Genomic DNA, 13,715 nt, shown 5'->3' with positions numbered 1-13,715 from the left:
GTATTGGTTAGACTTTGATTCAAAATCATTTCGAAATCTTTAAAGTATTTATCAGGTAGAGCACCAAAAACCTTCAGCTTTTGAAAATTTTAGCAAATAACAATTCTTAGAAACAAATCTTGCAAACAGAAAGACATTGAAATGTATCCCTATAAAAACGAAGGAAGAACTGAACAAATTAAATGGTAAGAGCTAAAAATTTATTTTAGAAGTTCTATCATTTGCAGTATCTCAACTATGGTGAAGACTTTTCTGATGGAACTCCTATTTTTGTGGTTAAGTTTATATTTTTATTAGAATGAAGTGAAATCGAGGAGGCAGTTGGTTTTGCATTATCTAAATTTGATGAAATTTTTGTTTACAGTATAGAAGAGAATTATTTAAAAGTTTTATCTCATAAAGATAGTTTTATTGAATGGAGGGGGGAAAGTTAAATATCTAGGCTTGAAATATTTACAGATTTTAACATAAAAGAAAGCATTGAGAATATCCTTGTATTCAACAGAGTTTTCTCTGTACTTACCAGATCATTCATTTGATCTGTAAAGACTTTTTTTTCCATTAAAAATATTATGTTCTATAGAGAAGAGTAAGTTGCAAATGTCAACATTTTCATATTTGGTGATCATAAAATTCAGTTTTGAAGAAGATTGTAGGCAATTTTATTTTCTTTAATTTAAAAATAATAAGACCATATAAAAATATGTTCTTCAAATAAATACCAATGATTTGGTTTTAGAGATAGAGCTAAGAAATTGATTAAAGTATATGAATAAATACATAATCTGAGTGAAAATTATTCTGCTTATGTTTTTAATGCATCATCAAACATGGATATGAGTTTATCTTTTAGAATTTTATTTTTGAAAATACATTTTTGGTAGAACTGTTTCATAACCTACCAATATAATAAAACAAGTTTTACAGTCAATAAATACATATTATAGAAATTACATAATTTTAATTACTTAAAATTTTCTATCTCAGTTTCAATAGTGTCTGTTAATATTTTGAAATAATTTAATTTCCTAAACATTAATTTCAGGGATCAGAAATAAAAGCAAGATGAATCAGGCCACTAACTCAAAAAATTATTTCGATGAATAGACTTATTTTCTTTTTCTGATTTATTTTAGTTCCATATTCTAAATCTCAACACTCAAAAATAGACTTTAGAGTTAACCTAGTTATAGATTCTCACTCTACATTTGAGGAAACTAACAGTTGGGTGTATTTTTCCCAGGTTATCCCAGCAAGCTGATTACACAGTCCAGTGTACAACACTTCCTTTTGACCTGTATTACTCATTTGGTGACTATTTTGCTAATCGTCCTTAAAAGTCAGTCATAGAATTTTTCTTATCTGAGGTTGAACCAACATGGTCTAATAATTAGTGGATAGCAGTAGTTGGTAACCAAATTTAGAATAGCTCTATTAACATTTTTCACTTGTATTTTTTGTAGTTCTGCTTTAGTAAAACTAGGTTAATGGTTTTTAAATAGATTATTACTGAAAGAAGGTTGCTTTTTATCCAAATCAATTATCTTGACCAATTAATATTGTAAAAGTTTACCACACCATTCCTGTACTTTGGCTTATTGTTATAGAACTATCTTTAGCTTTGCCTGACTTCATTGATTTTATTTTTTTTAATCCACTTCTAATGTCTGTAAAATGTTCTAATGCAGATGTTTATTTTTTCCATGTATTATGAATCCTATTTATAGTTAGAATTGTATGTGTGTAACCTTCTAAATTAAAATTATGCTTTTTCACTAAAATAACTGGAGTTTAAAATACAAACCTATTTTGTTAACATTTCGATTTTGGTTTAATTATTATTAAAATTATCTCAATATATGTTAATGTAGTACATTCAGAAATTGACTTAGGAAATCTTATTATAGTGTAAAAGCTGCTATAATAAGTTGTTCCCTAACATAAATAAATAAATGACCAATATTACCAGAGGCTATAAGCAACATGGGGAAAAAAATGGAAGTCTTTTATCCTAGTTTTTAGAGGGCATCAGCAGCTTGCTTTTATGAAAAAGTAACAGCTAAATGCACTGCAAATAATTTGCAGTAATCCAGTTCAGTGATTCATGTGTCTGCTTTAATGGGTCATAATTCAGGGTAAAGTAACTGAGTGCAGTCAGAGTGCAGACACTGCTTATGCCAGGGACAGTATCTCTTCATAAAACACACCTCAGGAGAAGCAGTTTGCCAGCCCCCTAATACTCTCTGATGTTTTGATGTCCTGCATATTTTTCCGATTAAGTTTTGAGTGCCATGTTTTTAGTTGTATTTCCACATTCATTATTCTCACGTAGACCCTTCAGCGGGTTTGCCATATATGATTATTTTTTTAATGATGCCTTTCTTTCCACTTCAGCAGTTTAATAATCTAGCACATGGCTGCTTCTCGGTACTCAGCATTCACCTCCCCAATACTGAAGAGGACATGTGCTTTGGCTTCAGAATTCCATTTGCAGCGTTAGAAATGCATATTCCCTATGGAACAACATTTGTTTGACATAACCATTCATTTTTATTACCTCTTTAAATATGTTTATCCAGAGTTATCAATAATCATAAATAACTATTCTCATCTTGTTCTGTTTTTTTCCAACAGACAAAATTGCTTACCCAGTACATATTAAATCTCGGCAAGTATGATCAAAACTACGACATCAGAGACCGTACAAGATTTATTAGGCAGCTTATTGTTCCGAATGAGAAGAGTGGAGCTTTAAGTAAATATGCCAAAAAAATATTCCTGGCTCAAAAACCGGCACCACTGCTTGAGTCTCCTTTTAAAGGTACTATTATCAGAATATACCTGCAAAATATTTGTTGTCTAAAAAATTACGACATTATATCCCATTTCTAACATGTTTAAAATTTATCTCTTAGAAAATATGTGATTAGCATATGTAAATATATAAGAACAGTGTGCTTTCTACTCATTCATCTGTTCTCCAACGCAAGCTTTATAGTAGTTCATGTTTTTATAGACCTTATTTACCTAAAGAATTTCAATCTTCTGATTTTATTTTTATTCTAACCAGATGACTTGGCTGAACAGTAGATAAAAGCTGTGTTGTTCTTGCAGACATTGACTTCATCTCTGTTTTAAATAGATAGCTTTGTTTAATAAGGAGTATATAATTCAACTTAATACTTAGTTGTTATTAAATAAATATTCTGTGTACACTAACATAAGCTTTTCCAGGAAGAATTATTTCATAAAAATATCCCTTTATATTTGTTTGCTTTTCAAAGATGGAAGTTGACTTATTTTCCCCAGCGTTTTAAAAGGAGTGTTTATTTTCTCAGTTTAACAAGTAGCCATTACAGTGGGAATTAAATGATTATATACTTTGGTTTTCATATAATTTCTTATTTAATGTTGTAAAGCGATAAAAAGCAGTTCAGTTTTGTAGAAAAACTATTAAAATTCTGAATGTGTTTGTGGCAAGACATGTATATGGATTGTTTAACTGTGCTGTCATTCTTAATATTCACAGTAAAGTAATTTTTAGAGAAGCTACATATCAGAGCAACACCTCTAAACACACTGACTGATTAGCTTTTTTATTGACCATTATGGGGGAGATTATTGTAATCTATGGACTGAAATCAGTTTTTTGACCTATGAAGAGCTTCCTAGTTTATATTTATTCCTTGACATTTGAGGTAATATGCCAATTACCTTGAGCTCTGATTAGGATTGTTCTCTGTTATATACAGCTCATATTGTTTATTTTATATTTTCCTCTATTTTAATAGGTAGGGATCATTACCAGCTTGGCACTTTGTCTCATACTCTCAACACTAAAGCTACTGGGTACCTGGAATTATCTAATTGGCCAGAGGTGGCACCTGACCCATCAGTTCGAAATGTAGAAGTAATAGAGTTGGTAAGTTGACCTTTCTGAAATTAATTTTGTCAAGCAGTGGGAGATTCTGGAATAACTATTGTTTTATATAAAATCTTTTTTGGTGGATTGAAAATTGCTCTGGTATTTCTAAATGTAATGTGTTAGATAGACATCTTGCTGCTATGAGAAATAAATATTGTAGTATTCCTATGTCATTGTACATGTACTGTTCCTTTTCTTCAAGGAAATAGAGAATGGAATTCTCTGCATCAGTGCCACCCACATTTGTGGTACTGCATTTGTAGTTGTGTAGATTCAATTTCTAAGGTATTTAGTTTCATTGGGTTGAGCTTTTCCTACTTAGTTTAGAGATTCGTAAGCTTCCTGTTAATGTTTTCTAAATCATTTTTGCTGTCTCTTCCAGAAAAACCATACAAAGTGTTCTTCTCGATTTTCTGATGAACCTTTTTTACGTGAAGCCTAAACATAAATAGGAAGCATCATGTACCAAAAATGTCCTTACACAAGGTCACAATTAAAATGAATAATATGTTGCTTTCACATTAAAAAAAAAAAGCTCTCTATATAAATAACCTTTTCCTAGATCTTTAAAACATGTTGTCCACTAAAGTAAGAGAATTAGTGTTCTTTCCTAGTATTATCTCTTTCTTTCTTACATAAACAAGAGAAATAAAGAGAGGGATCTTATGATTGTCTTTAGAGATTGATTATGTGAAATATATCTGATACTTTTTTAAGTAGAATTAATAAAAAAGAACAGTTAGGTGTTACATCCTGGATGCTTTTCTGGTAGAACCCATATTTTGAACTAGGATTCAGATAACCAGTCTTTCTCACTAATTCCTATGAGAAAGTCAGTTAATCTTCTTGCCTAACTTTTCCATATACAATGGAAAAAAAATATTACTTTAAATAGAAGAATTTCTGTAACAGGCATAGCTTTTTTTTTTTTTGCCACACTGCACAGCTTGCAAGATCTTAGTTCCCCAACCAGGGATCGAAACTGGGCCACAGCAGTGAAAGCATCAAGTCCTAACCACTGGACTGCCAGGGAATTCCCCAGGCATGGCCGTTTAATTTGATTCTTTTGAGAAATATGTTTCTCTTAACTACACAAACTTGTCTGGCTTTGGAGTGTGGCAAGAGCAATAACAGCTGATAATGGCTCCATTTAGCAGACCCTGGAGTATACTTTGATAGTTTTATAAACATGATCTTGTTTAAACCTCATAATGATTATAAGTGATGGTTATTGTTATTCCCATTTTGCAGATGATGAAACCAAGGTTCAGAGAACTTAAGTAAATTGCCCAAGTTCCCATAGCTAGTAAGTGATGGAATTGGGATTCCAACCCTTATCTGAGTCCATTGTTCATTCTCTTACTGCATTTGGTCATGTAACATGAGGAGAGGAAGCTTGAGCTTGTTTGCAAATCTGTACTATCCTTAGTATTTAACATCACTGTTTTCATGCTGTGACAAATTCTCTCTATTTAGAGATGATTTTTTAAATTATAAAACTTATTAAAAACAAGTTGCATGCTCCTCCTTGCAACTAAGTTTGGTGATTTCCCCTCAAATCTACATACTAGGGGCTTCCCTGGTGGCGCAGTGGTTGAGAGTCCGCCTGCCGATGCAGGGGGTGGGTTCGTGCCCCGGTCTGGGAGGATCCCACATGCCGCGGAGTGGCTGGGCCCGTGAGCCATGGCCGTTGAGCCTGTGCGTCCGGAGCCTGTGCTCCGCAACGGAAGAGGCCACAACAGTGAGAGGCCCGCATACCGCAAAAAAACAAACAAACAAAAAAACCATGACACCTAGTCCATTGACACTAGAAGTCACTTTGCATTGCATACTACCATTTCCAGGATATCAGATATGATATATATTTATGACACCAGTAAGCTTTCAAGATTCTTTATAATATTTTTTGCTTAGTTCTAGAAAATTCTTTTCTCCCCAGTTACAGAAAAACTGTCTTTTGCATATCAAGGGTATTTTGCTTTATAAACACATCTACTATCAGTTACTATCAGTATTTTATCCTACATAGGAACTTTCAAATTAGTGCCTTGCTATTTTCCTCCTCTCTTTTCCCTGTTATTTCTTTTGCTTAGAATGATACAATTATCATAGTCATAAAAGACCATAACAAAAAGTAAAATATTTTTATTGTCAGTCTTTACCCTTTAAAACCTAAAATTCCATGAATAGAGAGTCCATGACCATGTCAAACTAATATACCCCTTTGAGCATAGGAGCCTGATTTTCCTTATATGTTGACTCAGTCTCACCCTGAAAGCCATAGTCTAATTAAGTAATTTTTTTTCCTATAAGTTGACTTTACACACTTTTTACTAGCCTTCAGAAAAATATTACTTGTTTGGATTTAAGAAAAATATGAACTTCACTGTTCACTAAATATAGGAGAAATTTGTTTATAGAATACTATCTTTATTTGTAACTGGAGGACAGAGCATTTTAAATATACATAAAAAAAGAAAGGAATACTGCTGATCTTATGTTAGTATCTTATTCAAATATATTTGAGTAATTTTTACTTATTTTTCTATTATTGTCCAGATAGTAGTTTTCCAAGTCACTGAAGCTTATCCTTTTAAGCAACATATCTTAAGCCCATAAGCCCTCTAGATCAGTGGTTTTCAAACCTAGCTGTACACTATAATCATACAGAGCTCTTTAAACAAAACAAACCTATGTCAGACCTGCACCAGACCAATTAAATCAGAATCTTAGGAAGTGAATCCCAAGCATTAGCTTTTTTATTATTAGTATTTTTATTTTTGTTATTAGTATTTTTAAAAATATTCTCAGGTGATTCTGACATATATCCAGTGCTGAGAACCCCTCTTGAACAAGAACCTCTATCCTACTATAAATTTTTTTACAACAAAATGTTACTCTAGCAGGCTAGCACATAGTAGAAGCTCAAAAGTGTGATAAATAAATGAGTCTTAACCGTTCTTGACCTTTTAAAAAATATACATTTTCTTGCCCTTTAAAAGAGAGTGTATGAAGCATGATTTAATTTTTTCTTAATGAATCAAAGTCACACTTATGAAAAAAATTTCTTTTACTTTAGTACACTGTATTAAAGTTTTTAAGGTGCTATCACCCAACTAATGATCACTGTGCCAGACACATTTAAGGTATATCCGTGTACAAAATATTCAAACATCTCTGCTCTCCAGAAGCTGACATTCTAGCAGGGATAGACTGACAGTTAAATATACAAATTGTATACAGTAGTATGTTAGAAAGTAATAAGTGCTGTGACCAAAAAAAAAGACTAGAGCAAAGGAACATCAGAAGTACCAGGCATGGGAGGTTGGAATTTTAAGTAGAGTGGTCCTCCCTGAGGTGGCATTTGTACAGAGAATTGAAGGAGGTGAGGGAATGAGCCACGCAAGTCATGTTGGGGGAGGATATTGGCAGTAGGAACAGCTTTGGGGAAAGGCCTGAAGACGGGAGCATGCCTGGGGTGTTTGAAGACACTGTAAGGAGTGGCCGGAGGGGAGTGGGCAGGAGGGAGAGCAGCCGCAAGAGGACCAAGAGGACCTCAGGCACGTAGGGCTGAGCAGAGTGCTGTAAGAACTTCATTTTTTCTGAGTGAATGGGAGGCCTTTTGCAGCATTTCAGACAAAGAGGGACTTGACTAGAGTTAATCAAATCATTCTAGCTGCTGTGTTGAGCCAGCTTGGAATGGGGGATGGGAGGTGGGCATAGATACAACACAGCCGGTTAGAGACTGTTGTAATCCGGGAGAGAGAGAGCTCTGACCAAGGTGGTGGTTATAGGCTTTCTTGATGCATTAGATGTTTAGGATAGAAGAGAAAGACAGAAGCCAAGATTCTGTCTTGATAGAACCCCAAGGTACCCCAGGGTTCAGGCTCTTGAGATGGTATGGGCTATTTATTGCCTACACTAAGTATTTTCTTTCTTTTTTTCTTTTACCTCAGTATCAAGCTGTGAACTTGAATTTCTTACTGCTGTTACTATGTCTGCCTCTAATTGCCCTCATCTCTTCTAGACTGTCTTACTTTAGTTTAAATCTTCTGTAGACCAACAAATACACAAGTGTTTAAAATCATATGTTAAAACAAGGTTGTTGATCTAACATAATAGGCTCTGAGTGAGAGTTTATGTCCCTCTGCTTAGGGGTAAAGGGGAACAAACCAGTGTCAGGATTCTCAGAGTTGCCTTCTCTGTTGCGGCTTTAAACTTCCTTCTGGGTTCACAGAGTATTCTGAATGACTAGTTTACCTGAAGACTGAATCCCTTAATGAGAATTCATTGATATTTACATTTTTTTTTTTTTAATCAGGCAAAAGAATGGACCCCAGCAGGAAAAGCAAAGAAAGAGAATCCTGATAAGAAATTTTATTCTGAATCTGCGGAGGAGGAAGAGGACTCTTCTGAGAGCAGCAGTGACAGTGGTGGGGTTTTAATTCATTGAAAAACATTGTTCACTATAGCTTATATGCTGTGCTTCCTATAGACCAATAAGGCCTAGAACATAATATTCAACAAGCTGGTTTAAATGAAGTTTATACCATTACAATAATTACTTTCACTTAACATATCACTGTTTTCAAAGTAATTTCTAACGCCTTTTCATTTGACATTGCCTCTTGGACCCACAACTAATAAATGATAGAATTGAAACGGGAACGCATGCTTTTCTGAATTCTAAACCACACTGCCTGTGATATTCATTAGCATACTGAAAAATGTAATTTTATATTTGATAAGCTTTAGTGGGGCCTTTAAAAGTAACTTTTCTTTTGTATTGGGTTGGCCAAAAAGTTCATTCGGATTTTTCTGTAAGATGTTACAGAAAAACCCAAACGAACTTTATAGCCAACCCCCAATAAAATGTAAAGTTTATTTTTAACCTTGAGCAGTCTGTTCTTATCCATTTTTTACTCTTTTACTTCTACATGAAAGCTAAAATTAATAAATCTCTTGTGTATTATAAAGAAACGAAGAGCTAAAAAGATTGAGGGCAACCACATGCAATGAAAAAAATACTAAACAGGAAGGATCTAGAAGTCCTGAGTTTTAGCCAGGCAAATTGAATAAGGCCACTTACCTTCTCTGCATCTGATAAATGAAGGGGTAGAGTTAGATGCTTTTTAAGTCTCTTCAATACTGAAAGTCTGAGTGATTTGCATAATAAAGTATATATAGGAGTTACATACTCTTATTAACAGTTAGCCTAGTAAACTTATCTGATCCAAGACCAAATGACATCTCTTTCTTATAAAACCTTTATTCCTTGGGAAGCCAGGGCTGCTCACTATTACTTGGTCATCCATTACTTGACATTAAGGTAATTCATTCATTTTTTCCTCTGTTTCCCGTCAAAATCTTTGTTTTCAGTATCCGATAAGTTAATCTGTGGTGTATTACCTTCTGAAGTAATATGCTGAAAAATGGGGGAAATTACTTCAATCCAAAGAGTTAATGCTAAAAAATACGGAATTTCAGGAATGATATAGACCATTGAGAAAGACATGTTGTGTAGCTGAGTGTTTCATATAGATATTTGTCTCCATCCCATTTATTCACAAGCTCCTGTCTGTTTAGAGTCTAACCTTTTTCAATACATATTTGAAGTATTCCATTAACATTATGGCTTTTCATGGGATTATCTGAGTACTTATAATAGGGAGTCATATGTCAGAGCTCCATTCTGGTTACCAGAGGAAAGAGAGAACTTTTCTCATTAGAAGTTACCAGCTTTTTTCAAGTGAGCATGCCTTCTTGAGGATAAATGAATTTCCTCAAGGATTTACCTAACTTGAAAATTTAAATAAACAGTGCCTGAAATGAACTGGATCCAGATTCATGTTGAACTCCCATGTAATAACATGAGAAAGTAACTTAGATGCTATACTTTCTTATTTATTTGTTTATTTATTTATAGCATAAACGATTTATCTAAGTTAATATGTACGTGTGCTTAACTTTGATATCACAACAAATTCAAAATATGTTTATTCAGCAGTTTTGTTTTGCCTTTGTAAAGTTTGGGTAAAATAAATTTTGCTCTCTGTAAAAGCTGATGATAGAGTGCCTTACCATGTGGCAGGCACTGTTGTGTCCTAATCACCTTTACGTGTTTCAAATCATTTAATCTTCACAACAGCTCTTTGAAGTAGCCTGTGCTGAAAGGAAAACTGAGACCCAGAGAGGCTGAATAACTTGCTCAGTCTTACAGCTTGGTACACGGCAGGGCCAGGGTTTGAACTCGGACATTCCAGCTTGAGAACTCATGCTTATAACCACTTCAAGCTGTTCCAAAAGAATATAGGCACTCCTAGCTTTTCGCTGTGATACATGAATTAATCCTCATAAAGTAGCTGTTATTTACCTATTAGAATACTGTTTTAATTAGAGGTTACATTCCTGCCTGAGGACATTTCATCAGATAGATCATAGGCCAGGACAACAGTTTGTCCTCTTATCTAGGATACAACTCTGCACCTATAATCATTTCAACTAGTAAAAAAATTATGTTTCATGTTTAAAATACACATAAATATATATAGATATAAGTATATCACTTCTGCAAAAGCCCTAGTATACCATAATTTATTCATAAAACATTTAACTGTATAGTGCCTCAGTGTAACTTTATCATTTCTTTGACCTACGGAAGACTCCTATACTAGCTAAAATAAGTGCTTTTTAGGTAGTGATGTTGCTTTATTGCCTTTGAATTTAGGAATTTTTGAAGATGATTTGAATGACTCATTTCCCTCGCAAAATTGGTTCCTAAGAAAATTCAACAATCCCTTCCTTTTCTCTAAATAAAATTTCTCATTATAAGTAGAGGAATTAAAATTATTTCTTATTCTTATATCATGCTCATAATCATTCTTTAAATAAAAAGTTTTTGCCATAGCTAAAATACTTATGGGTTTGAAGAGCAAGATAGGCTCACTTTGGTTTAGTTGGTTGATCTTTTCTTTGCCTTTCCCCACTCACTAGCAGAGTGCCTTCTCTGTGCATTGGAGTCCCGCCATGCTTACCCTGCCGCAGGGTTCAGGAGTCTTAAGTGACCAGAGGGCAGAAATAGGAAATGTGGAACACCTGGGGTCCACTAAACTAAAATTCAGCATCTGGTTTCATTTGTGATGAATGTTGACACTTACTTGTGTCCTTATGTATAATTAAATGGCTCTAAATCAAGGAGCATCTGGATATCTTTTTTTCAGAGAGTGAATCTGGAAGTGAAAGTGGGGAACAAGATGACGAAGGAGACAGCAGTGAGGACTCCAGTGAGCACGAGAGTGAGAGTGGAAGTGGGTCAGAGGCAGAAAACAAAAGAGCAGCCAAGAAGAACTCCAAAACCAAAGGAAAAAGGTGAATTATTTTGTCAGAATTTCCTTCAAAAACATTCTTTGGTCTTTTCCCCTGGTCTAACATTGAGTGAGAAAGTAAGTGTGTGTGTGGTTTTTTTTCCCAAACATTTTAAATCTTGTAATATTAATTTAAAATACTAATTCATATTATTCTCTTACTTGTAATGCTCAGTTTTCATTTTGAACTTGAGAAAATCTTGGGGTTACATTTTGAAAATTGGTGTAACCTTGGAAGGCTGAGTTAAGTGATCAAGCAGACGGTATGAAACACTTAATTACCTTTTGAAGCAATTTTGCTGAGGGTGAAAATTAAATCCTTCAACACTTTGCCATTATGTAACTAAGACAATTGATTTTTCTAAATAATGTTATATTAAAAAGATTATGATCCAAATATTAGAGTCAGGGGCTGTGAAGGAAGACGGTCATAAGATATTTAAGTGTTAGCACTTTTTAAGATCTCCCATTATCAACAACATGATCATGTATTAAAGTGTCATTAAAATTTTGAGTAATTGGGGCTGATACCTTGGATTGTCTGAGTCTGTTTTCCCCACTGCTGTCAGTGAGTGGCCTCTGCAGACACGATGGCCCTTTCCCTGGGAGCCTGCTGCCCGCGCACTTGACGAGCTTGCAGCCTAGCTCAGTCTTGGCTGACAGCACTGATTGGGGCGCAGTACGCTCTCTGCTCCTTTTATTACAGACAGTAATTAAAGCAGCTCGCCCTGCCACTTCCATAACAAACACAGCATAATGCTCTAATTATGACTTTATTAATTTAAGTCAGGATTTAATGATTTTAAAAGTGATTTATATTGTTTTTCCTGTTCAGAACAAATGAAATCTGTAGGTTAAATTAATACAGGCTTTTCATCATTGCAAAGTTAAAAAGCTAGTTACCAGTAAATTCTTTTCATTAGATTAACATCTGAAACTCTAAGCAGGAAGGTAAACAATAATTACCCATCAAAATTGAGTGATGCAAAGCAAAATAACACTTTTACCTTCAAAATCTTATCTTAAAGGCTAGAAGTTAAATATATTCAGAATCATTCACTTGTTGCAGCAAGCGAGTTACTTGGTTTGTAGTAACCTTTTCTTAGAGAGAAGTTCTGTGCTTCTAGTTTAATATCAGAATATCTATAATTACATAGTTTATAAAAAGTGTCTTATTTCTTAGAAAGGGAAGTTATGTTCAGTGCACTAAATATCCTTTCCAATAGCAAAAGTCAATATACTAGAAATTTATAATCATAAATTGTATTAGTTTCATTCTTTTTTCTTCAGAAATAGACTTTTTTTTTAACCCATGTTTGAATTTTTAAAAATTGTTTATTATACGAAAGGAAATCTCAGATACATTCTAAACCTTATATTTTTAAGTACATGTTTTAACCATTAAGTGGGGGATAATAAATTGCCATTCTTTGCTAGGGGAAGAAAAAACAACAACATACGTTTTAGTCGTCAAATATAATTACATGTGTTCTGAGATGTTACCATGACTCCATGTTTAATAAATAGCAATCATATTTCCTCCACAAAATTCAATTCAGGGAAATATCGAGTCTTCCTTGCCTCACCACTCTCCCTCCCCGTGTGTTTTTCTGCTTGTCTCTTAGAATTTTTTTTAAAAACTTTGCCAGTATAACTATATGATAATTTTTTAAAGCTGAGGGGCTTTAAGTATCTTCAAAGCCACCCTTTAGTAATCATAACTATTTATGACTAACTTTGAGTTTTATACTCCAAAGTATTTTCATTGAAGGGAAATACTCCATAGTATTTTCATATTGGGTAGTGGAGAAAATATGGTCTTTATAGTAAGACAGACTCGAGATTAAATTCCAATTCCACCCCTCCTGGCTATGTGTCCTTGAGCAAGTTACTTAACTTTCCTGAATATTATAGGATAATAATGCTCCCAGTAAGAATATGTTAGAACATCTGAATTAGATAGTTGCTTATGAAGTGCCTAATACTCTTTGGTACAAGATAGATTTTTTTTTTTTTTAACAAAGTGGATTTTTGAAACAATACACACACACACACACACACACACACACACGGTAAAGAGAACTAGACCTTCAAATTTGAGCAAATAAAAAAGACAACAAGGCATCTCTTTTCCCCTGAGAGAAGACCTTTTGGCTATCTTACATGTTATCTCTTCTTGGAGACCTACTTCCCTTGCCTTCTGCCTGCCTTATTTCTCTTTTTAAACTCATGTGTCTCTTCCTCTAGAAGCATTCCCACTCTCGGTCAGGTTTGTTTAGATGCTTCTCCAGGTGTTCTCATGACACAGTATACTTTATTACTTATTATTTTCCATGCTTTATTGTCACTGCCAGCTTACTTCTCTGTATCCTCCAATGGACGGTAGACTCTGTAAGGGAGTACATAGAGATCATCGGTATCTTGCT

The 13,715-nt window shown here is 34.0% G+C and overlaps 1 protein-coding gene across 6 annotated transcripts in view; it reads left to right on the top strand.

The window, feature by feature from the left end:
• The window catches only part of AP3B1 (adaptor related protein complex 3 subunit beta 1), a 283,649-nt gene that overhangs the window by 176,801 nt on the left and 93,133 nt on the right, over positions 1 to 13,715 (top strand). For all 6 annotated transcript variants that reach the window (XR_014296557.1, XM_082651961.1, XM_082651959.1 and 3 more), the window contains exons 16-19: positions 2,635 to 2,821; positions 3,792 to 3,922; positions 8,247 to 8,358; positions 11,146 to 11,293. Coding sequence is in view for 5 of the 6 variants with exons in the window: in XM_082651961.1 (XP_082508087.1) it covers positions 2,635 to 2,821; positions 3,792 to 3,922; positions 8,247 to 8,358; positions 11,146 to 11,293 (578 nt within the window). In the remaining variant the exon portion in view is untranslated. The remainder of the gene's footprint in view (positions 1 to 2,634; positions 2,822 to 3,791; positions 3,923 to 8,246; positions 8,359 to 11,145; positions 11,294 to 13,715) is intronic.

Source organism: Grampus griseus (assembly GCF_964374135.1).
Source record: "Grampus griseus genome assembly, chromosome: 3".
Classification (NCBI taxonomy): domain Eukaryota; kingdom Metazoa; phylum Chordata; class Mammalia; order Artiodactyla; family Delphinidae; genus Grampus; species Grampus griseus.
This window is presented reverse-complemented; position numbering and strand designations above follow the sequence as displayed.